The sequence below is a fragment of the Erpetoichthys calabaricus genome, chromosome 2, assembly GCF_900747795.2.
Source record: "Erpetoichthys calabaricus chromosome 2, fErpCal1.3, whole genome shotgun sequence".
Taxonomy (NCBI): domain Eukaryota; kingdom Metazoa; phylum Chordata; class Cladistia; order Polypteriformes; family Polypteridae; genus Erpetoichthys; species Erpetoichthys calabaricus.
In genome coordinates, this window is record NC_041395.2 from 224,191,577 (window position 1) to 224,216,049 (window position 24,473).

General features: G+C 40.0%; 1 protein-coding gene across 3 annotated transcripts in view; it reads left to right on the forward strand.

Annotated features, from left to right (window-relative positions):
* The window catches only part of nolc1 (nucleolar and coiled-body phosphoprotein 1), a 58,961-nt gene extending 34,570 nt beyond the window's left edge, over positions 1-24,391 (forward strand). For 2 of the 3 annotated variants that reach the window (XM_028795206.2, XM_051922282.1), the window contains exons 7-16: positions 448-640; positions 3,859-4,011; positions 4,164-4,217; positions 12,744-12,821; positions 13,740-13,820; positions 16,010-16,144; positions 18,533-19,309; positions 20,917-21,023; positions 22,531-22,614; positions 23,634-24,391. In XM_028795206.2, coding sequence (XP_028651039.2) covers positions 448-640; positions 3,859-4,011; positions 4,164-4,217; positions 12,744-12,821; positions 13,740-13,820; positions 16,010-16,144; positions 18,533-19,309; positions 20,917-21,023; positions 22,531-22,614; positions 23,634-23,792 — 1,821 coding nt within the window. In that variant the 3' untranslated portion in view covers positions 23,793-24,391. Of the gene's footprint in view, positions 1-447; positions 641-3,858; positions 4,012-4,163; positions 4,218-12,743; positions 12,822-13,739; positions 13,821-16,009; positions 16,145-18,532; positions 19,310-20,916; positions 21,024-22,530; positions 22,615-23,633 lie in introns of those variants that run through there. The other variant, XM_028795208.2, reaches the window with a different exon arrangement.
* Positions 24,392-24,473: the final 82 nt, after the last annotated feature.

Genomic DNA, 24,473 nt, shown 5'->3' on the forward strand with positions numbered 1-24,473 from the left:
ACTGGTGGAAGAAAGTCTTTTGAGTAAAAGAGTATAAATTAGAAAATATTGCTTATCAAACACAGCCGTATGCCAGAAGTAGAGTTGGCAAGGAATACAATGATACCTGTCTGCAGCTTTCTGTGAAACACCATGGCAGCTCTGTCATAATATAGGGGGTACATTTTTTTTTTAAACACAGTGCAAATTGAATTATAATTGTTTTTTAATACCTTGGAGCCTGGACCTCAGCCTAATAAAGCTTTTTAGGATTACTTGAAAAATTACAGAAAGCAGCTGAAATAAAATATGACATTGTGATTTATGTATTTCTTCATGTGCTTTGATTTTTTTTTTTTTTTTTTTTAAAGTATAAAATGCTCTGTGTTTTAAATATTATTTACCTAGAGAGATATTAGCCTTTTGACAGGAAATGTGGCAACTAAACTAAATTTACATGTTCTTTAGAAAGTTGCAGGTTTGCCTAAACCATCGGCTTCATCTGGGAAATCAGACTTAAAGAAGAAGGTCTTGACTGCTCCTAAAATCTCAAAACCTCAGGCAAAGGCAGTCCCAAGCAAGGCGGCTACAGAGTCTAGCAGTGAAAATTCTTCTGAAAGTTCAGAAGAGGAAAGTGTCCCTCCCAAAAAACTCAAACCAGGTAATTGGATTCTGTATGATATTTTAACATCCGGTTAAGGCAGGCTATACTTGTTTTGATGTGCTGAAGTGTTTTCTTTTATTATCCTTAAGGTTTGGTGTCTTAGCATGCTTATATACAATTACATACAATATCCCTCAATCTTTATTGCGCATATTAGCGTGCAGGAAAATACACAACACAGCAAGACAACCATAAGTCATTCCCTAGGAGCCATCCTTTCCTGTTTCCTGTAGATACTTTTGCAAACATGCATACTCCAAGTGGAATGCAGTAGTGTTAGTAATCGTATCATAATTGACCAAGTGGAAATTGTACTGCGAGAACACGACACGTGGCTCAAAAATGTCTATATGGGACAGGAAATGACTAGAATTAGAATTTATTTATTTATTTATTTATTTATATTCTATTTTACCAGAGAACTTTGAAGCAGAAAATGACAAGCAAATTTAGCACATGAAATCTTCAAACAAAATTATCACATGAAATCACATAAACCTCTATAATTTAAAAACTTGTGTCAATACACATAATACATGGAAAGGAAAACGCATGCATAAATGTGTGTCTACATATGCATAGATGTGATTCAGGCCTAATGGTATTTTGTCAAGTTGAAGTTACTTATTCACAATCATGGTGTAAATATTAATTTGTCATTTAAAATGTTTTATATTTTTTTAATTTTAAAAATACTTTTTCTGTTCTAGCAGCTTATATTGGAATACTGTGGAACCCTGCTTCCATATGTGGAAAAAAAAAAAGCCTTAAAACGTGGAGTTATGACAATGCAGTGCCCACCCATACCCCTCTCCAATTTGTCTATAGTTTTTACATAACCCATGAAGAGGCAAGTTATTTTTTTTGTGTCATATCTTATGATCAAAATACAAAAAAACAAACCGTCAGTGGAAGGCAGAGTGTCAAATTGAGCAGACTGAGACCACAACAGAAAACAGAAACCACAACCTACCCTTACAGCGTCCACTGCGCTTCTGGCGTTCGAGCCAAAAACGTGGTGTATGCAGGTTATGAGGTGTGACGCTAATTAACGCCCGTACTACAACAGATTATATTGTTGATATACTATTAACTATTTACAGGGATCAACTCTTTTGGGGAAGTTCATAACCAAAAAAAAAAAATTAAGTTATAAATAACATTTACACTTTGCTACATGTGCACTTGAGTATTTCAAGCCCCGCGTCTGAGTCGGATGGGTGTTTCAAGCCGTGATTTTCTATTTTCTCCCTTCCAGCCCACTATGCCTTTCAGTCTTCAGCTACCCATGTGCACTTGTACGGAGGAGACCTTATCGAACAATGCCGAAACGAAAGGCAACTGAACCTGCTCCTGCGAGAGAGGACACATTACAGCGTGATCACGAAGCAAACGGGCAAAGGCGTGCCAGTCGCTTGCAAGAAACGGACACTCGGCATTCACACAGATTAGCTCAACGACGCGTCTCTGCTGCACAACGAAAGGCAACTGAAAACCCTACAGAGAAAGAAGACAGATTACGCCGTGATCGCAAAAGAAAGAGGCAAAAGCGTGCCAATGAGACACCCGACGACACGTCCTTACGATTGCAAAACAACCATAATATACAGAAACGTACGGTCTCCCAAGAAACTCCAAGTGAACGCTCTCACCGTTCTCACTCGCAACAAACTGACACTCACCACTCGCAGACATTACCGCAACGACGCGTCTCCACTCCTCTTCCTTACAACCATTTACACAATGTATACAATTCTGATTAGTCTGCGTCCCACACTTCATGAATCATGGGTTTTGTTTTGAAATTTTGTTTCCCATGCAAAAATCAAATGCGGTGCGATGAAGGACCCAGTTCACGACTGCCAGGCGCGTTTAAACAGGGAGTCCTTCAATTGTGGTCATCCAATGCGCAGCGTACCGCGCGCCAAGTCGCTAGTATAGTAATAAAACAACCAAGCACAATGTTTGAGTGAGTGAATTTAATGACTCGTATGCCAATCAATCTGTAATACAAGAATATAGAAACTAGTGCTGTGAGGCAAGAATGGCAGCCTGCTCTGCCTGTGTTGAAACATCTGTACTGAACTTCAATACTCAAGCATGATTAAGCTTAAGAGAACTGTCATTGCTAAACTGGCCCATGTGTGTATGACTGTTCATCCTGTGTGGGACTGGCACCATTTCTGGGGATTGTTCCTTTATCAGTCCAGCCGATATATGCAATCATAAGATGTTATTGTCGTCTAACTGTCTAAAGAGCAGAGAGCAAGGGTTTTGTGGAGTAAGATGAAAGGGAATGTTGGCGAAGATGCATGGATCACAGCTGTTCTTTTAAAGTTTGCGGTTTGTGTTTTTCCTTTCAACAACACAGATATGATGTTTTACTATTTGTGTCATTTTAAGACCGAGATTAATAATTTAATATTTTGGCTTGAAAAAAACATATATGGAAAATTTAGGCTTTTTTATTTTTACCATGTATGGATGTGGGTTTCCATAGAGCCTATTGTAAGCTGCAAGAAAACTGAGTTGTATGTGGCAAAAATTATGAATTTACAGTGATTATGAAGAAATCCCTTCAACTTGAAAAATACTGAACTTATCCTTTAATGTACATGACATTCTTAATAGATTCCACAAAAAAATTAATCATCTTGCACAGAAATGCATTCTTTTCCCTGCAGGAAAACACAACGAAAGAAGCCCATCTTTGGTGTTCCATAGAAATTGCCCTTTACTGGTTCCTGCAGATACTATAAGGCTGATTGCATTTATGTGCCAAGAGCTATGGAGGCATGTACCCAATATCATTTATGTCTCTTGACACATCTTTAGAGTAGCAGTCATTGTTATTGCCATCATAATGAGCAAAGCAAGCAGTAGTCTACCAAAATGACAGATGTAACACTGGCTTGTAGTATGTAGTATCTGGAATAATTTCCTGTTGGATACAGTGATTTATTTTTTAAATAATAGAAAAAACATGAGAGACTGGCAGATTCATCCAGAATTGATTCATGAGAAAGCCATGAACCTATGTGCATTAACATGCATCAATGTAGAATAAGCACACAGGGAAACATGCCTGTATTAATGCGTGTCTGCATATGCACACGTATAAACCAGGCAAGTTAATGACCTTGTGCTTCCTTTCTTTTATGAACATTTAATGTATGTACATTCTTAATGTTTAAAGATTTGCCTCAATTATCTAGGTACATACAGTGCTGTGCCACCTCCTGTAGAAAAGCAAAACTTAACATCATCACCAGCATCAAAACCTGTAAAGATGGCAGTGAAAAAAACTGCAAGCAGCAGTGATTCTTCAGACAGCAGTGAAGACAGCAGTGAAGAAGAAAACATGGCAGGTAAGAGAAGTAGATTTTAATCATGGGAATTTCTACTTATGAAAGTAAATATGATTATTATCTAAATGAAAATGTAAAGTTTGTTTTGCAGAGCTTTAACTTTTTCCTGCACTTTCTCTCTCTCCCACCACACCCCACACTTATTGTGACAGCTAATACAACATCCATTGTAAAAGGTCCAGTAAAGGCTAAGCCTAATAGCTCAGGTATGTTAAGTTCTTCTTCCTATCATTTTCCTCCTCCTTACTGTTAATGTTATGTAAATATGTAGATTCTACATATGTCTCCACATTTTCCTATGCAGTGTAAACTGTCTTGTGTAATTAAGTGCTCAGGAACTAGAAAACAATAAATGTAAACAATCCTCCTATTAAGATGCAAGTTTCATAGTCTAGTCTGTGATTGGAAAATGAATGAATGTGACCTTGTTTTATTATTGTCAAGGTAACTTACAGGTTTGAATGCAGTAATTGAAAGAAGATAAACCTAAACTAATAACCGTCCTCTTGATTATAATCGTTCTAGTCAACTTTTTTTATAAAGAATTTTTTGAGATTGGACTGTGGTAGATAAATATTTATAACTTACTCAAATGTTACTTATGCTCTGCAGTGTCTACACAAGCTTTTATCTCATCTACCCATTTTTGTGGTTCAGTTGTCCTAGTTAGGCTTATGTGGAGCTAGACAAAAACTGGCATTAGCCAGAAAATAGTCCTGATTATTATACTAGTTTATTGCCAATCATTTATACAAAGCAGTGTGCTCATATAGTGGATAAAGATGAACATCAACCTTATAGCACACACTACTGTGAAAAGAGCATTGAAACACATGAAGAGGTATGTTTATTAATATATTGGAATATATGGTTATTTGTTCTTCATTTTAGCAGTATTGTTAAATTAGATTACCTACACTGCTTACAATAAGTGTTCACCTGCTTTGGACTTTCCTGTTTTACAACATTGAATCACAGTGGATTAATAAGGTCTTTCTGACACTGATCATCCAAAAAAAAAAAAAAAAAAAAACTTAAAACAGATCTCTTCAACCTGATCTACATGTATTACAATTATCATACAGAAAATAATTTCCTGTTTCCTTTAAGTATTCACTTCGTATACTAGGATACATCTAGATCCTTATTGGAGCAGCCAGTTGGTTTTAGATAACCTGTATGCCACCAAAGTGTTTCAGGTGATTTTAGTGTGTCAGCCAAACACAGCACATCATCAAAAATTCCCTACCCCCAGTTCCCAATATGGTAGTAACAGTACTGTGGTATGGGGATTGTTCTCTGCAGCAGGCCAAGGAAAGATTGAGAAGGTAGTCTGTATAATGAATGCCGTGAAATACAGGGAAATGCTGAAGGAAAACACAAGATGGTCTGCAAAAGAACCATGACTTTATTTTCTAGCAGTACGATGATCCCCAGCATAAAGCCAAAGCTACACAGGAACCGCTTCAGAACAAGATTAATGTCTTAGGATGGTCAAGTCAAAGTCCAATTGTGAGTTTGCTATTTTCAGCAGTTAGCACCATTGCAGTACCTAGATGTGAAAAGTTGATAGACACTTAGCCACAGAGACTAAATTACTGCCCATGGTGCCTTTACTTGGTCGGTCAGTCATTTGGAATTAAGATGTAGCTTTTTCTTCCCCGGGGAAAATTTAGCTCATAAATAAATAAATAGCTAGATAAATGTTTATAATTATGTACACACTATGGTCTGAATGTACACCAGAATAACTAAAAAGGAAGAAAATAAAGAAATAAAATACGTTGTCACAGTGAGGCATTATTCAGGTGCATTGCCTTTGGTATAACAGAGCCCCAGTAGACACATCCATCCATCCATCCATCCATTGTCTCCCGCTTATCCGAGGTCGGGTTGCGGGGGCAGCAGCTTGAGCAGAGATGCCCAGACTTCCCTCTCCCCGGCCACTTCTTCTAGCTCTTCCGGGAGAATCCCAAGGCGTTCCCAGGCCAGTCGAGAGACATAGTCCCTCCAGCGTGTCCTGGGTCTTCCCCGGGGCCTCCTCCCGGTTGGACATACCCGGAACACCTCACCAGGGAGGCGTCCAGGAGGCATCCTGATCAGATGCCCGAGCCACCTCATCTGACTCCTCTCGATGCGGAGGAGCAGCGGCTCTACTCTGAGCCCCTCCCGGATGACTGAGCTTCTCACCCTATCTTTAAGGGAAAGCCCAGACACCCTGCGGAGGAAACTCATTTCAGCCGCTTGTATTCGCGATCTCGTTCTTTCGGTCACTACCCATAGCTCATGACCATAGGTGAGGGTAGGAACATAGATCGACTGGTAAATTGAGAGCTTCGCCTTGCGGCTCAGCTCCTTTTTCACCACGACAGACCGATGCAATGCCCGCATTACTGCGGATGCCGCACCGATCCGCCTGTCGATCTCACGCTCCATTCTTCCCTCACTCGTGAACAAGACCCCGAGATACTTGAACTCCTCCACTTGGGGCAGGATCTCGCTACCAACCCTGAGAGGGCACTCCACCCTTTTCCGGCTGAGGACCATGGTCTCGGATTTGGAGGTGCTGATTCTCATCCCAGCCACTTCACACTCTGCTGCGAACCGATCCAGAGAGAGCTGAAGATCACGGCCTGATGAAGCAAACAGGACAACATCATCTGCAAAAAGCAGTGACCCAATCCTGAGCCCACCAAACTGGACCCCCTCAACACCCTGGCTGCGCCTAGAAATTCTGTCCATAAAAGTTATGAACAGAATCGGTGACAAAGGGCAGCCCTGGCGGAGTCCAACTCTCACTGGAAACGGGTTCGACTTACTGCCGGCAATGCGGACCAAGCTCTGGCACCGATCGTACAGGGACTGAACAGCCCTTATCAGGGGGGCCGGTACCCCATACTCTCGGAGTACCCCCCACAGGATTCCCCAAGGGACACGGTCGAATGCCTTTTCTAAGTCCACAAAACACATGTAGACTGGTTGGGCAAACTCCCATGCACCCTCCAGGACTCTGCTAAGGGTATAGAGCTGGTCCACTGTTCCGCGACCAGGACGAAAACCACACTGTTCCTCCTGAATCCGAGGCTCGACTATCCGACGGACCCTCCTCTCCAGGACCCCTGAATAGACTTTTCCAGGGAGGCTGAGGAGTGTGATCCCTCTGTAGTTGGAACACACCCTCCGATCCCCCTTCTTAAAGAGGGGGACCACCACCCCGGTCTGCCAATCCAGAGGCACTGTCCCTGATGTCCATGCGATGTTGCAGAGGCGTGTCAGCCAAGACAGTCCTACAACATCCAGAGCCTTGAGGAACTCCGGGCGTATCTCATCCACCCCCCGGGGCCCTGCCACCAAGGAGTTTTTTGACCACCTCGGTGACCTCAGTCCCAGAGATGGGGGAGCCCACCTCTGAGTCCCCAGGCTCTGCTTCCTCATTGGAAGGCATGTTAATGGGATTGAGGAGGTCTTCGAAGTATTCCCCCCACCGACCCACAACGTCCCGAGTCGAGGTCAGCAGCGCACCATCCCCACCATATACAGTGTTGACACTGCACTGCTTCCCCTTCCTGAGACGCCGGATGGTGGACCAGAATCTCCTCGAAACCGTCCGAAAGTCATTCTCCATGGCCTCCCCAAACTCCTCCCACGCCCGAGTTTTTGCCTCAGCAACCACCAAAGCCGCATTCCGCTTGGCCTGCCGGTACCTATCAGCTGCCTCCGGGGGTCCCACAGGACAAAAGGGTCCTGTAGGACTCCTTCTTCAGCTTGACTGCATCCTTCACCGCCAGTGTCCACCAGCGGGTTCGGGGATTGCCGCCACGACAGGCACCGACCACGTTACGGCCACAGCTCCGGTCAGCTGCCTCAACAATAGAGGCACGGAACATGGCCCATTCGGACTCAATGTCCCCCACCTCCCTCGGGACGTGGTCGAAGTTCTGCCGGAGGTGGGAGTTGAAGCTACTTCTGACAGGGGGCTCTGCCAGACGTTCCCAGCAGACCCTCACAACACGTTTGGGCCTACCACGCCTGACCGGCATCCTCCCCCACCATCGAAGCCAACTCACCACCAGGTGGTGATCAGTTGACAGCTCCGCCCCTCTCTTCACCCGAGTGTCCAAGACATGTGGCCGCAAGTCCGACGACACGACCACAAAGTCGATCATCGAACTGAGGCCTAGGGTGTCCTGGTGCCAAGTGCACATATGAACACCCCTATGCTTGAACATGGTGTTCGTTATGGACAATCCGTGACGAGCACAGAAGTCCAATAACAAAACACCGCTCGGGTTCAGATCAGGGGGGCCATTCCTCCCAATCACGCCCTTCCAGGTCTCACTGTCATTGCCCACGTGAGCATTGAAGTCTCCCAGCAGAACGAGGGAGTCCCCAGAAGGTATGCCCTCTAGCACCCCCTCCAGGGACTCCAAAAAGGGTGGGTACTCCGAACTGCTGTTCGGTGCATACGCACAAACAACAGTTAGGACCCGTCCCCCCACCCAAAGGCGAAGGGAGGCTACCCTCTCGTCCACCGGGGTAAACCCCAATGTACAGGCTCCAAGTTGGGGGGCAATAAGTATACCCACACCTGCTCGGCGCCTCTCACCGGGGGCAACTCCAGAGTGGTAGAGAGTCCAGCCCCTCTCAAGGAGATTGGTTCCAGAGTCCAAGCTGTGCGTCGAGGTGAGTCCGACTATATCTAGCCGGAACCTCTCAACTTCGCGCACTAGCTCAGGCTCCTTCCCCTTCAGAGAGGTGACATTCCACGTCCCAAGAGCCAGTTTCTGTAGCCGAGGATCGGACCGCCAAGGTCCCCGCCTTCGGCCACCACCCAACTCACACTGCACCCGACCTCCTTGGCCCCTCCCATAGGTGGTGAGCCCATGGGAAGGGGGACCCACGTTGCCTCTTCGGGCTGTGCCCGGCCGAGCCCCATGGGTGCAGGCCCGGCCACCAGGCGCTTGCCATCGAGCCCCACCTCCAGGCCTGGCTCCAGAGTGGGGCCCCGGTGACCCGCGTCCGGGCAAGGGAAAACGCCGTCCAAAATTGTTTTTCTTCATAGGAGGTTTGTTTAACCGCTCTTTGTCTCATCCCTCACCTAGGACCAGTTTGCCTTGGGTGGCCCTACCAGGGGCATAAAGCCCCGGACAACAGAGCTCCTAGGATCATTGGGACACGCAAACCCCTCCACCACGATAAGGTGACGGTTAAAGGAGGGGCCCAGTAGACACACTTCTGCTGAATAATTTTATTTGTTGAAAATACTCTACATCAGAGAGAGACTGTGCAACATTGTTGTAGTGGCACTCCATTTTGTTTTCTTTCCTTTGCTACTACCTCTAGGGTGTCCAGAGTGTGTCTCATAACTGAGCCTGTCCTTTTAATTAGCTTGTTAATTCTTCGGATTCCTCTTTTTTAAAGTAATGTAACCAGTCCAGCTCACCACAGCATAAAAAAATCGCACTGGCAGTCAGAGTTGTAGAAAATGTGGAGGATGTCGCTACCCACTTAAACGAAAAATAGTCTCCTTAGAAAAAATTGCTGCCTTTACCTTTTCTTATATTGTTCCTCTGTGTTACAAGACCAGTCCAGGCAGCTGTTAATGTGGTCCCTCAAGTACTTGTAGCAATGCACAACCTCTGCATCCCTCCCTGAATAGTGACTGAACATAGAGGCTATTTGGTGCAACAAAAGTTACTTACCATTTTCTTGGTTTTGCTGGTATTAAGTTGCAGACAATTCTTTCCGCGCCAAGAAACAAGTTTTTCACCTGACTCCAATAGTCTTGTCTCATCTTCCTTATCAATACACCCTATAAAAGCAGAATCATCTATATATATATATATATATATATATATATATATATATATATATAAAGGAGAGTTGGGATCCGAGGGACTGTCTTTGTGCGTTTCTGGAGGGATGGAGAGTTAAGGGGGGTGGGGGAGTCACGTGATCATCTCCCCTCCCATTCACTTCATTGCGCTTCGAGCTGAGCTCCGCAGCTGACGCGGTTTTGCCGTTCTTGATTTGCTTTTCACATGGCCCCAATATCTCTTGCTTGGCTCAAGAGTAAGCTCAGCGCACAGCTTGGTCATATTACAACCGGAGGGGCGAACTGACAACATGGTATACAAAGAGATCCTTAACAAATAATTATTGGTATATTTTCTCTCAGTTTATTATTTAAAATTTTAAAGCAGTACTTCTCCACTGCGAAGCGCAGGTATTTTGCTAGTCTGAGAATATTTGCAAGTGTCATGATCTGGTATTTATAGTCTGAGGTATACAGAGTAAATAGAAAAAGAGACAGGAGTGTTCCTGGTGGTGCTCCAGCATTGTTCAATTCCATTTCAGAAGCACAGTCCTTGAGTCTCACAAACTGTGGCCTGACTGACTGTCCATTGGAGAAATCAAAAACATAATCCTCACAGTGCTGCTAGCTTTGTTCAGGTGAGAAGCACTTTGTCGAGCAGATAATTGCATGCTCCACTCCAGTCTTTATTCTATAGACGAACTGCAGTGGGTCCAAGTACTCTACCACAAAAGGACTCGTAGTACAGGGCCAGCCTTTCAAAGGTCTTTGTAATGTGAGATGCAAGTGCCACAGATCTCTAGTCATTAAGTGAGGAGATGCCTACCTCCTTTTAAAACCTGAACAATGCAGGATTTTTTTTCAACAATAGCATTTTCTGGAGCCTTATGAACAGACTAAACAGTTGTCAGAGGGGACCACCAAGAAGCTGCAGTTTTGTATTTAATACTTGAAATAAATTTTAGATTGATTTGTAGAGGTTTTTTCACGTTCACATTTTAAGATTTTTCTGATCATCAGTGTCAAAAAAGCCTAATTAATACACAGTGATTCAGTATTGTAAAAACAATAAAACCTAACAATGTCCATGGAGTGAGTGGTTTTTATAGGCTTATACACACAAACTAGAGTTCATGTCTCTACCACTCATAGATGCATTGATTTAACATTGTTGTCCAACAAGGAACTCCATGTGCATAACCCTAAGCTAGGGGATTGAGTCTCCCCACATCTTCCTGAGGCCCTTCACATACCAGAACCCCAGAAGGGAGGACAGGGATGACCCCTGATTAAGATTATTACTGGTGAGATATAGTTAAATATCCCCTCCATGCACAGCATGGTTTCTGACACTAGTTTTCCATCTCCTGCACCAGCTCAAGCTTCCCTGTCAGAGAGGTAATGTTTCAAGTTCCCAAATCCAGTCTCCATGTCCAGGGTCTAGTCCGTCTAAGTCTTTCCCACCTATCCCTGCCACTGATTGTGACCCTCACATGTCGTCTTGCCGGTGGTGAGCTGAATCTTCTTCCTTCATGACCCTTTTTTTAGATAGTTGACTTGAACTGAGACAAAACCTGCTTGTAAATTCCTTTGTTATCCTGGTGTTCTTGGAGACCTCCCCAATGTGTTTTGATTAGCATTTGTGATGGCTTCCATTTGTAGATTTTTCAGCTAGTGGAGTGATTGTCTACAGACCGCTTGAAAGTACCTTTAAAAAGATTCCCAGACTTGTAGGTATCAAGGCTGTCTTCAGAGGGCCTCCGAGAGCTCTATTGATCTTGACATGATGCATCTCATTTCCTAAGAGGAAACTACACTGCTTATTTCTGATGTTTATATAAGGCAGGGTGCACCATCTTGAATACATACATAATTAAGCTGTAAGCATTTGCACCTGTTTGGGTGTATCTGATTGTAATTTTAGGCATACTGCATTTCTATTGAATAATGCTGTGCTCACATTACAAATCTCATTTCTCAATTCAGATTTTTTTTTTGCTCAGATTGGATTTGCCCGTCTTGATGGTTCATAAGTACAAGTGCTTTGTATCTAGCTGTAATGTGAATGCATCTCTCTCCGGAAACATCAAGCATGTGCACTTAGGTACATTTTGTGTTCGAGTCATCTGCATCACCAACAACAAAAGTCATATTTGTGAGACAATTCATGGTATTAAAACAGACAAAATAGACCTGTAGTAGCTAGTGTATGAATTGAGTATTTCTCTGGAGGACTGCAAATAGTCCATCACTTGTACATGATTAGTTTGGTAAAATTTAAAAAAAAAAAAAAAAAATCTAGCTTCTGCTGTTTTCGCAGCTATTGCCGATGGTGCTTCACAAAGAGATGTGTGGGTGCAAGAAAGGAGCTAGCAATGGTGGGACCGTTATTGTTGTCACAGCTGTAGCTCTCCTCCATTGTTTTGCCGCATTGCCTGTGGTGGCTGCTGATGACAGCGCTCAGCCCATGCATATAGGCAAAAACCACATGAATTCCTATTTGACCATTCTTGTTATGGTCATATGGCCATGAATCGGATACGTATCCGATCTAGAACATATGAAGACTGACTCAAATTTGAAAAGATCGTATTTCTGTCTACACACAGCCCTGAAAACAATAGATTTGTGTCAAATTAAAGCAAAAAAATCAGTTATGAGTCACTTCAGCCAGCTAATGTGAATGTAATCTGAGATAACTGCATACAAAAAAGTGGAGTTCTGGGTTGTTTTAAATAAATTGTGTCAGTTTTGTTTAAATACTGATCAAATATCTTTTATCTAAAATTGAGATAAAAGAAAATTTTCTTCAGAGCACTCTAACTTGTACTATCAAAGGAAGAAGCAAAGTTTTTTTGTAAACCTTTTGTTTTATTTGGTGGAATATTTGTTTTACTTTGTGTCTTTTTCCCATTAGTGAAAATTACTACACCAGCTAAGGCTGTGTCAACCATAAAACCTGTGAAGGCCATCCAATCAAAATGTGATAGCTCAGGTATGGGCATTTTGGTTCCAGTCTTGCTTATTGTTTCCAGTCTTAGTATTTTCTGCTCTTAATAAATTTTGAATGTTTGTGAAGACAGACTATGGATCAGTTGGAGTTAATCATGGATTCAGAAAGATTTAGTTGTGGCACCAGAACTTGTTTACTTTTCTTGATTTCATTGTGTCAAGTTATTATAAATTAGCAGGTGGTGGATCTCTACTTGGAAAAACTTACTCAATCTCATTTTGTATACTGTATGTTTGAGTGGATTAAGATTTAATTAGTATGGAATGTTATTTTGAAAAGCTAATTGAAGATTTTTTAAAAACGGGGGGGAGGAATTATCTTTGCAGTGTCCTTTATCTTTAATCCATCAACTTTAGCAGTTCTGTCATATGAGGGTTGCAAGGATTTAGACCGCAACAGGCAGCATCAAAAGCTAGAGCTGATTTATGTAATTTCAACGCAGGGCACATAGTATCACCAGTAAAGTTACACAGGCTAAGAAAACTTAGGATAGTCTTCCTGATGATGCATCTTTGAAACCTAAATGAAATGGCAACCTATGAAAGAAACCTACTTGAACATTCACATAATAAACCTGTCATAGATGACACTGCATCATGATCAGCACAAGGCCCATGTAAGAGTGGGCACTACTTATCATTCTGCTCACCTGATTGTTATCATCTGGCATATTAGACAGCTAACACAATTGTTTGTTTTAAGGAAAATGGCAGTCTTCATAGAAGTGCACTTATATTATTATTCTAAGGTTTACTTAACTATGTGTGGTAGTTTTGCCTATGAAAGGTATTTTGTGAAGCAAGTTTTTGCTAGTTCAAAAGGTGGAGATCATCTTTTGAATAAATAAGAGTACTTTGAAGTTGTGTTTTGTGTACATTTTTCTTTGTGTTTTCTCTTTAGCTAAATTAACCAAACCAGGTAAAGCTGCATCTTCCACAAAAACTCCAGTGAAGACAGTTGCGTCAAAGTCTGATTCATCAGGTAATAGAATCAATTTGTATACTTTATTTTTGTTTTGACTCCAAAATATAACTTGTGCAGCTACAATGACAGGTTCTTAGTGGCACAAACTCCACTTTGCATGCCTTTAATAATCAGTAGCTCAGACTGTCAAATCGTTAACATCAAATGTTTTATTTGTTTAGCCTAAAAAGAAATGGCCCTTCTTGTAGACCTATTCATATACTGTATATCCTCTCCTGAAATAAAAATACAATCAGAATAGACAAAAGTGTTAACTGAGTTAAGTGATACTTCAGCAGAGAGATTAATAAGCTGCAATTATTTACTAATGTTCATCATTGTCTGATACTAGCAAACAAATGACGATGAAGTAAGGACATTTTTCTGTGTTAATCTTGCCAAGGCTTCCTTTAGTGTGAACATATTGCCATGCAAGCTTCAGTTTAATACTGGAATTTTATGAAATATTAGGGAGCCATGTCTGTCTGAACTGAACAACATTTACTAGATGCTGTTTTAAGTTCTCAGTTGGATTTAAAGTGAGTTGTATTAATCCTGTTTTTATTTATATCTGAATATTTTTAATGTTTTTCCTGAAATTTAAGAATGACCATCTCATAAGACATTAATGAAATTAACAAGAAACATGAAAGTTTCAACCTACTTTAATTGAATAGAGGCATAAAGTTACTGACCAACAACAAATGTTTGCTGAAGCACTCATGTCATTGTCATATAAATGTATAGATGGAAATATGTAACTGAGCAAAAACATAAGTGCACCCGGATACTGAATGATCTCTGCAATCCACAAGCAGTACTTAAGTACAGCGATGGTGTACTGGTTTTGTGTTTAAAATATCTACACATTAAACATGCTTTTTAAATGGGTTAAATTAGGCTGTGCAAATTTAGAATGAATATACTATATAGGGAGGCAAACCTATACTGGAGGATTCATTTAGTCACCCTTAGATTCTTTTGGTTCATTTGTTTAACATGAGTTTTTTTAATTATTTGGTTTTATTTATTTTTGCAGTTATGTCATAGGTTTGCACTGTATCAGAAAGCAAAGCATTGTAGTTAGTCTTTTACATCAGTGGTCCCCAAACTTTTTTGACAGCAAGGATCACTTTATTAGGAGTTTTATACACAATTTACATAACATTTCTATTATTATTAAGTTATTAAGCAGTTCGCATACGTTTGCAACCTGAGATTTTTCTTCTTTTTTTGCATATAACAAAGACATATGCTTTGCATTTGCCATTCCAACAGATTGCACATCACAAACATTAACACTGTTATCGTTTTTTTCGTGTCTGCCGTTTCTATAGGAGGGTGACAATGAGTTAAATTCCAATGGATGTTTTTCAAAAGTTGATAAGCAATAAGCAAAAGGTGTCACTGAAAACCACAGAAAACAAAAACAGTAAAAAAAAAAAACAGTACGAGGAAAGTTCGAAGAAAGAATTTTTTTTTTTTTTTTTTTTTTTACAATGTTTCTGTTTGGGGATCGTTGTGTAAATGTGTACAACTGAGCTGTGACCACAGATCTAACTGCTCTGTGGATGATTCATTCAAGCATTTCAAGGTCACTTCGTTGTAATGAAAGCATCTACTGAATGTACTTCATAGTAACGAGACTTCTATAGACTCGTGTCATATGGGGAAACTGTCGGGACCATAAAAATACTTTGTTGTAATACTCTTATCTCGGTCTCTCTCCTCTCTCTGTGCCGCTGCAAAGCCCCGCCCGCCAAGCGTTCTGAAAAGTCTGAGTGAGTCTCCGTTGCCGGCAGTTCTCTCGCGGCCTGGCTGTCAGACGGCTGCGGCCCGGTAGTGGGTCGCAGACCGGTGGTTGGGGACCCCTTTTTTACATGATGTAAAAGCAGAAACTGTCTTTTGTGTGGACTTTTTTCTTTCTGAATTTCCTTGGTATTCTGTGAAATTTTTGTTTTTCACTGTAAACCTGGGGATGATTAAAGGTTTTGTGCTTCTGTTTCTTTGATTAACACAGTTGGCATTGGTTGCGTCAGATAAGAGATCAGTGTTAGGCTTTTCTTTTATTTGTTTTGAGTTAATTTTCAAAAGGAAACCTCTTGAGTTTTACTTGTTTTGTGCATTTGAGTGGCATGTTGTGTATATTATGTTGTTGACATTCCTTGGAAAAAAAATCAATGTATTCCCTCTCTCTGTCTTGTTAGATTCAAGTTCTGAAGAGGATGATGAGCCACCACCACCACCCAAGAAAGCTACCAGTAAAGCTACTCCTGTAAAGCCTGCTGAGGCAAAAAATGTAGTGCCCAAAAAACCTGCCTCATCTTCATCTGATAGTTCTGGTATGGACTCTTCATAAAATGTCTGATTTTTTAAAAAAAAAAAAAAAATCAAATCCTTTTATAATTTGTGGTAATTATTATCGTTAAACTTTTTTTGATTTCAAATGTTTTTGAAAGTGTACAATGACACATTCCATAAGCAGACTGGAAATTACCATATAGAGAGGAACTGTTAAGATTGTTTCCTGTCACCCCTACAAAATAACCAAACTCAAATATTGAGGTAAATCAAAGTAAGAATACTTCTGCATATGTTTGTTTCTAATCATATTTACAAAATGTTCCTTGTGTTAAATACAGAAAACCACCTATAATGTGAACACCAATAGGTTGACACTTCTAGTGCTATAAAACCACAATAAAGGCAATGTCCATTATTACTTTTATAGTTGGTGGATTATGTGTGACTACGCTAAATAATGGAAATAGTAAAGTAGGCTACTCAAAATGTTTAAGTAGTTTTCACCTTCAGCAGCAGCAACTTAATTATATTTCACTCTCCAGATTGTTCCACGTGCTGCTCGTAAGCTCTTCAAGAACATGCTTATTACTTGTTTCTCCTTTTAGGCACAGAGAAAACTGTTGTATACTGCTTCATAAGTCATCAGATAGTAGAAAGTAACTGCAGATTTGTATTTTGTAAATAGTTTTGGTATACAGTACACCCCCCAAAATTCGCAGGGGTTACGTTCCTAGAACACCCATGAATTGTGAAAAACCGCAAATTTTGGATGTGGTTAAAAAATGCCTATTTTCATAGTTTAAACCCTAAATATGCCCCCAAAACATTTTAATTTCAAACTCAACACATTATTTAAAAATAAAGAATGTAAAGGTAAACCTGTATACTGTACTGCTATGTCTCCTGCAGTGCTAGAATGTAAAATACCGATGTTACTGCTATATGTACTGTAGTTCATGCAAGTGTGTTTTCATTGCCAGAAGACTTAGACGGTGCAGCTCGTTTCGGTGGCATCTTGGGGCTTTAGCCCTTAAACTGCCACATACCTGGGGGTTAAGGCATCCCTGGACGCCAAATACTGCACTTTAAGTAAATGTCACAATTAATAAAGAAAAAGTGAAATTTTAATGGAACACTTTTTTTCATGCAAAGAGCATCACAATTACTGCAATACTGATAATTTTACACACTGCTAATGAACTGTAAAAACTATTTAAAAACTACTGGAACAATATGTACAAGTTGTAGCTGACGCCATGGATGAAACTCAGTAAATCACTGAGCCAACCGCGCTTGAACTGGCTGCACGCAAGCACACAGAGGTAAGCGCTGACGCTGGCAGGCTAGTTGAGTGCAGCGGCTGAATCCCAGAGACAGTGAGGCTGCAGTACTGCAGGGTGTAACGCTTGGGTCACAGAAACACAGGAGGATTGTAGAGACAGGAACTTTATTCAAACACCTCAAACAAACATGTCTCTTTCAGAAGTAAAACGAGTTCAGTATGCAGTTAGTTATCGGTTTAAAGAATAGACAGACATCATAGGGGAGCACAACCCCCAACAGGAGCAGAGGATGTCTGGGGGAGGAGAGAGAGAAACAAAGCAATCGGCCAAAAAGGGACAGGTGCTGTTCAGGCTTTTAAGTCAGCTCCTGCGTGCGCGCAAATGGCACTGGTAAACAACTATAGCTGGTTGTGGCAGTTTAAGGGTTAAGTGGAACAAAACGGAAAACACAAGAATGCTCAGCTGGAGATGCATCACAGTCCATCAGTAGCAAGGAGAAATGAATACCGCTGTAGCGGTCTGGTGCCGCTAAGATTCACACCATCGAAAAGGCGGTGATATATTTATTTTTATGGGGGAGATTCCAGGGACGAACCCTGCCTTGACCCAACCTATGCGCACTCACAGAGACAAAAACAAAGCAAACTGGTAATCAAACGGCAAATAAAGAATGTAATGAAAACAAACGAAAACAACGATACCACCCCTGTTCCCCTTACAGCAATTACACATTAAAGTACAACAAAGCACAAAGAAAACACACACAGTAAATCATGAAATCATATTTATTAGCATGGGTGTGAATGTGAAGTGAATGATAAATGGATGCATCTCCTGGTAAACAGGCTCATTGTCTTTGCTGTCTTGAATAAAGAGTGGCTTTCTCATTTTAAAATTATTACCAGTTTCTAGGCACTTTTCAGACTGCCAACTTTATTAAACAAACTACATCAAAGCATTTTTTTGTTTTATTTCAGTTTAGAATAGGTTTACTCTGTCCATAGCAAAGTTCAACAGTTCTAATATGTATGTCTGTGCTGCTTTATGCCCCTTCTGTTGCATATTCTAATTTCAAGTTTACTTTATTCAGCGCCTTTAGTTATACTCCATGATGCATCTAACACTTTCTTTTTCTTTGTGTAGATTCTGACAGCTCAGAAGATGAAACCCCAGCAAAACCAGCTACAAAGGTAACTGCAACTACTCCAAATGTAAAGACACCTTCCAAGCCTGCTACCCCTGTAACTGGACCTCAAAGTAGCAAGACTTCCTCGGCGACAAAGAAAATTGCCACACCCAGCTCTGACTCGGACAGCTCTTCGAGTGATTCTGAAGATGAGAGTGCTGCCACGAAAGCACAAAAGAAAAACTCAAAACCCCCAAATGCAGCAGAGTCTGCAAAGAAGTCTTCAGTAACATCAAACAAAGTGACTTTAGCCAAGAAAGCGGAGTCCAGCAGTAGTGACTCTTCAGACAGTTCAAGTGAAGATGAAGCACCAAAAAAGCCAGCAACTGTTGTACCATCCAAAGGATCGACACCCATGGCAAAATCAGTAACTGCAAAGAAGCAGGAGACCAGCAGTGAGAGCAGCTCATCTGACAGCTCTGATTCAGAGGCTGAGAAAAAGAAGACATTAAATACCAAAGTGACTGTACAAAAGTCCAAGGTCATAGCTGTAGTTACTCCACAGAGCAAAACGTTGCCTCCAAAGAAGCGGCAGGACAGCTCAAGTAGTGAAGAAACTAGTTCGGAGTCCGAGACTGAACAGAAAATAAGTAACAACACAGCCAAACCTGCTTCCGCTATTAAGAGCAAACCTGTTCCAGCAAAGAAAAGCAGCAGTTCTGAAGATAGCTCTGAAGAAGAGGAGGATGTGACCCCACCAAAGGTCAAATCACCTGTGACCCCTTCAGCCAATGGTATAAACTTCTTATAAAAATGAATTTTGAATAAGTGAAATATGTCTTTTTGGGGAATGAAAGCTTGTGTGTTAGTGTGTACTGATGATTGTATTTTTATTTTGAATCTGTATTGTTTGTTTAGTGAATTCAAGTTCATTTTATGATATTTTGCATTAACATGAAGGTGGTGGAATTGGAAAGTTAGTGTGTATTTGCAGTTAGTATTCAACACAAACTTGAAACAAGTTTATTTCCAAAGTGTGCATTGATCAGCATCAACAACATAGCTCATTTGGTCAAGCAAGCCCCAAAAGAATGCAGAAATGTTTTCTTACATCCTTTTAAAATGATTGTGTTGGTTAGATAACTCTTGTTTGTAGTTATCATTTAGTTGTACTTACTTGATTAGCTTGGTACTGTGTTTCAGTGCTGCAGGAAGGCATAAAATCATCAGATTTTGTAGTTTTGTAACACTGTGGTATTTACTCAGCGTCCGTGTATCCAAGGTTCCTGATAATTGTTTTTTCGCTTTGAGTTTGTATCATTTAAGTGAATTCATCCTCATTTGACTATAGTTGTGCATGTTCCATTTGTAGCTTATTTTGCAATAAGATTCATAAATACCATAGTGACTGTGATCTGTGAAGGATCTGCAGGAAGGATTTGAGCCATTGGAGTGGTAGGTTGGAATGGAAAAGTGAGAAGGCAGGATGGACATGTACTACTGAGGCCAAACATGGCAGGTAGTCTGGGTCTCGTTCAGAATTGAGATGAACAGTCCTTGTTGCTTATGTTTGCATGTCAGTCTTTCCTTAGCCATACCAATATGTTGAATCAGTTAAGGAAGGCAAATGTTTTAAGTCCAAAGATAGAATTGTGTTATATTTTGTTTGAGCTGAAATTGTTGGCATAATTAAATATCAACGTATTAAATCTGACTCATTTTTATAATTTCCCGTTTTAGTAGCAAATAATTTTTAACTTCTCTATTACTCCCAGTAAAAAAGTAAATGTGACTTCCTGGGTATGTGTGGATCTTAATTAAAAAAAAAAAAAAAACAAAAACAAATGAATTTAGGTGATTGAGCTTTGCTTGTTTGGAATGCAACCCCACCAGAACAAATGCAGTGAAACACATTTGATGTTTCCTTAGGTGGTGTAGAAATGTATTTGACAAGTTTGATTACACTGTGTGTGTGTGTGTGGTGGCAGTGAGTGGGCGACTGGATGAAAATATTCAGGTGTAATAAATAGGTAGTGTGACTGTTAGTGATCTTTTGGTATAGGGTAGATTCTGGGGGGTGGGGTCTTGGATTGGGGGGGATTAATGCCCAGACCAATTTGGCCCTGGGTCAACTCTATGATGACCCTTGCTTTAGATATTTTTTCACTGTATGATTTGTTTCACACATCCATTGGAATAACTTTTTCCCATTAAATAGTTGTACTATAATTGATGTCTTGTCATTTTGTACAGAATAATAGTTTCTGTGTAGAATACAAGATTCACTCTGTGCAAAGAATATAAAGTACTCGGTTTTTGAAATACTAGCAATGAATGTGTTTACAAGTGCGGCCAATTGCTCTTTGACCTTTTTTAACTGTCTTTTGATTTTTTTGTGCAGGTATTGCAAAGAAAAATGCATTATCCTCCGAAAGTGAGAAAGTCATCAAAACTCCAGTTGAAAAGAAAACACAACAAACCCCTCATTCCTTTCCTAAAGCAAAAAAGGTACAGTAGAAGCTAGAGACTCATTCAACTAACCATTACAAACTGCCTTTTGGAGAACATTTTCATATCATTCCCAGCAAAGTCCCAAGTGTTAGGTGTTCTGAGGACAAATGATATGTGAACTATAACTAAAGGCATTAAGGAATGGGGTGGCAACTGCTCGAGACCCCCACAGTACCACCAAGGTATAATGTCATACTATAGCAGCTGTTGGGTATTGTTTTGATTCTACAGTAAATATGTAAGCAAACGTGTACAACAGAGACCAAATAATAAAACCCTTTTGCAAATTCATTCTACTTGAATCATTTTGAATAGTTACTATAAATGGATTTAAATTACCCTGACAGTCTCATTTAAGCTCACTCAGCATACATGTGAGCACTACAGCCAAATAAGACAAGCAAGTTTATTGTGTGCTTATCCTACACAACTGAAACTCTTATTGAAGGCAGCAGGTAGAAATATTACCCAAGCACATAAAGTGAATTACTCTGTTTGTTGCACAGACTAATTCAATCAGAAAATGTATAATTTACCTTACAGTGAAGCATAAATCTGCCTTTGGGTGCTTCTGGCAGCCTAGAGAAGAGTCTCAATTTTAGTTAGACGGAAGGATGAAATCGAACTTGCCCTTTACAGTTGGGTAGAGGGCAGTTATTTCCACTGGCAAGAAAAGGACAGAAGCTACCTAGTCAAAAAATACAAACAACCAGTACCTCATAGTGATGTGTGGGGGGAAAATGGTGTTTAAAATCGTGTAGTGTTGTTTGCTGTAATCCTTTAATAAAGTTTTGATAACTGGAAACATATTCAACCTCGGACTCAAATTCACATATAAATTTAACCACCATAGTATGTGATTTCAACCCACCCTTCAGAAGAAAATTGTTTGATATCAGAGTATCGTGTAAATACTTCAAAGATGTCAAAGCATTTTTGTAAGCAAATGCTGAAGTTTGCTAGGCTGCAGAAAATCCATCACTGTTCATTGGCTGCTAGTTAAACTGTTACTTGGTGGTTTCCATTCTGACCAGAGATTAAAGTGTTCATTGAGCAACTCATTGTATTATGCAAGCTGTAAAAAGATTAGAATTAGCATAATGTGTTAAATAGAGTTGTGAATCCTGTCCTATATTTACTAATGGTAAGCTTCACCTGAAAAAGATTTCAGGGGTATTTTTGGTCCTTTGTTTCATCCTCCAATATTTAGAGGTCTGCTTTTACTTGTTTTAGTGGAGAAGTTAACAAAAATATTGATATTAGGGTCAATAATAGGATTATTAATATAGCAATTGCATAACCAACCATGTGTAACAGAAGTTTCCAGATCAGTATGTGCAGTGACCTGTGTATTTGCAGCTAGCTAAAATTGTTCATGTTTAGGTGGCATTTGTTTAGAGAGCATATAATTCTTAATTTTTGTTTTGTTTGTTTTTGGGATCCGTTATGTTGCTTTGCCAACACGAATCTTTAAATGCCACCACTTCTTTTCTTCCTGTTTAAGAATTCGAATGCTCCTTTCCGTAGAATCAGAGAAGAAGAGATTGAAGTAGATTCTCGTCTTAATGACAACTCATTTTCAGCCAAGGTAAGAAATGGCACAAGCATGAAATATTTCCTACCAATATTAAAAACATGAACAAATGTATTAATGGCCAGGTATGAGAATCTGAGCCCTTTATTGTTAAGATCTTAGATAAATCTCTGCAAATGATACCTGATCTCCAAATTTTAATAAACATATAAATTGTTTTGTGTTCTGTATTTGTGAGCTGTTTCACTTTGTGCAAAAGTAGGTAAAACCTTCATTTAGATTGGCATATAATTTTATTTTTTGTATTGTTGCCAAGTTGCTTACATCTGCTTAATGTGTCTTTTGACCTACTGTTGAATTTTTTTATTTTTATTTATTTTTTAATTCTTGAGAATATTTTCTAGAACTTCTTTTGGCCCAATATTTCACAAACAGAAAACATAGCACGTGTTACAAAATATTTTGGTGTAACACTGAATTCAGAGGTCCTTCAATGATGGCAAGACAACTAGAACCTATAGCAGAAGAGCAGCCAAGAGCTGACATGTACACCACCTTCTTTTTTGATGTAAAAGATTGTTCTTGATGGAATCTAAAACATTCTTCCCTAATTCTATAGGATTATCCTGGTTACTTTTGTTATAGTTCCTTTAAAGAGCTGTCAGGTTTTCATTTTTTACTGTTGCTTGGTTTTGAAGGATGTCCACATCTGAAAATTCTTTTGCCTTTTATTGTTTAAACATATTTTCAAAAGAGCTTAATCCAGAGCCTAAAAGCAGAAAATAATCTTGGACATCTTATCAGTGTGTTGCTTAGTCCTGATGGGCACACAAGTAATTTAGAGTTGCCAGTTACCTTTACCTGCATGTTGTTGGAGGTGTAGGTGGAAAAAATCTGCTTGAACAATTGTTGGCCACAGGATTCAAACAAGGCATACTGAATTTGTGAAACAGGAGTGCCAAGTACACTGTTGGGCACATGTAGTCAATTTTAAAATATACACTGAGTTAACCAGTTGTTTTAAAAGCATAATGTAGAACTTGAACATCTGTGCATCACATTTATCTTTACAGAAAGGAGCACAAGGGGACTGGGGTGAGAAGGCCAATGACATTCTGAGGTTTACCAAGGGTAGATCATTTCGCCATGAGAAGACAAAGAAGAAGCGTGGTAGTTATCGAGGGGGAGCCATCTCTACCGGTGTTAACTCCATCAAGTTTGATAGTGATTGAAGTGGAGACTTGACTCCTGGACCATGCAACGGTGATTTTTGGGGGGGTGGGGTGTTCCTTTCCAGAAACAATTGAACAATTTGAATTGCAAATAACCAGTAGAAAATGGAATGATTTCACCTCTGGATACTTACCTTTTTGTACTTTATTTTTTTTATTCCCCCCACCCTCTCATTTTGGTTCTATTAATGCAAAAAATATCATGGAAATGGTTTTCAATATTAATGTTTTTTTAGAGTCTCCTTCATGTTTCTGTGTGTATCTTCAGTTTTAAATCGGTTATGGCACTCTGAAAAAAGGAGTGTTGGTGTCGTGTTTTCGTTTTTAAATTTTTTAGCCTATTGGAAGAGTCTGCTATGTATCATTTGCTGAAGTTACTGTGTCTTCATAAAGCCATAGAGAGAGGTTTACTAAACTGATGTAAGCTAGTTGGTCAATGTGTGCAGCTTTCCCCAACTTTTGTGAATACTGTTTTTTTTCTGAAAATTTTTAAATTTTTGGTTAGTCTATTTACTTTGCTCTGAACAAACCAAGGTTTATTTTTTGTAAAATCATGTGTGTGCACCAGTCAGTAGGAATAAATAGTTTGTTAATTTTGATTTCTAAAATTGCATTAATTGAACAGAGTTAGAGAACTGCTGCAATTTATAAATATAAACTGGCTGTAATTATAAAAAATGG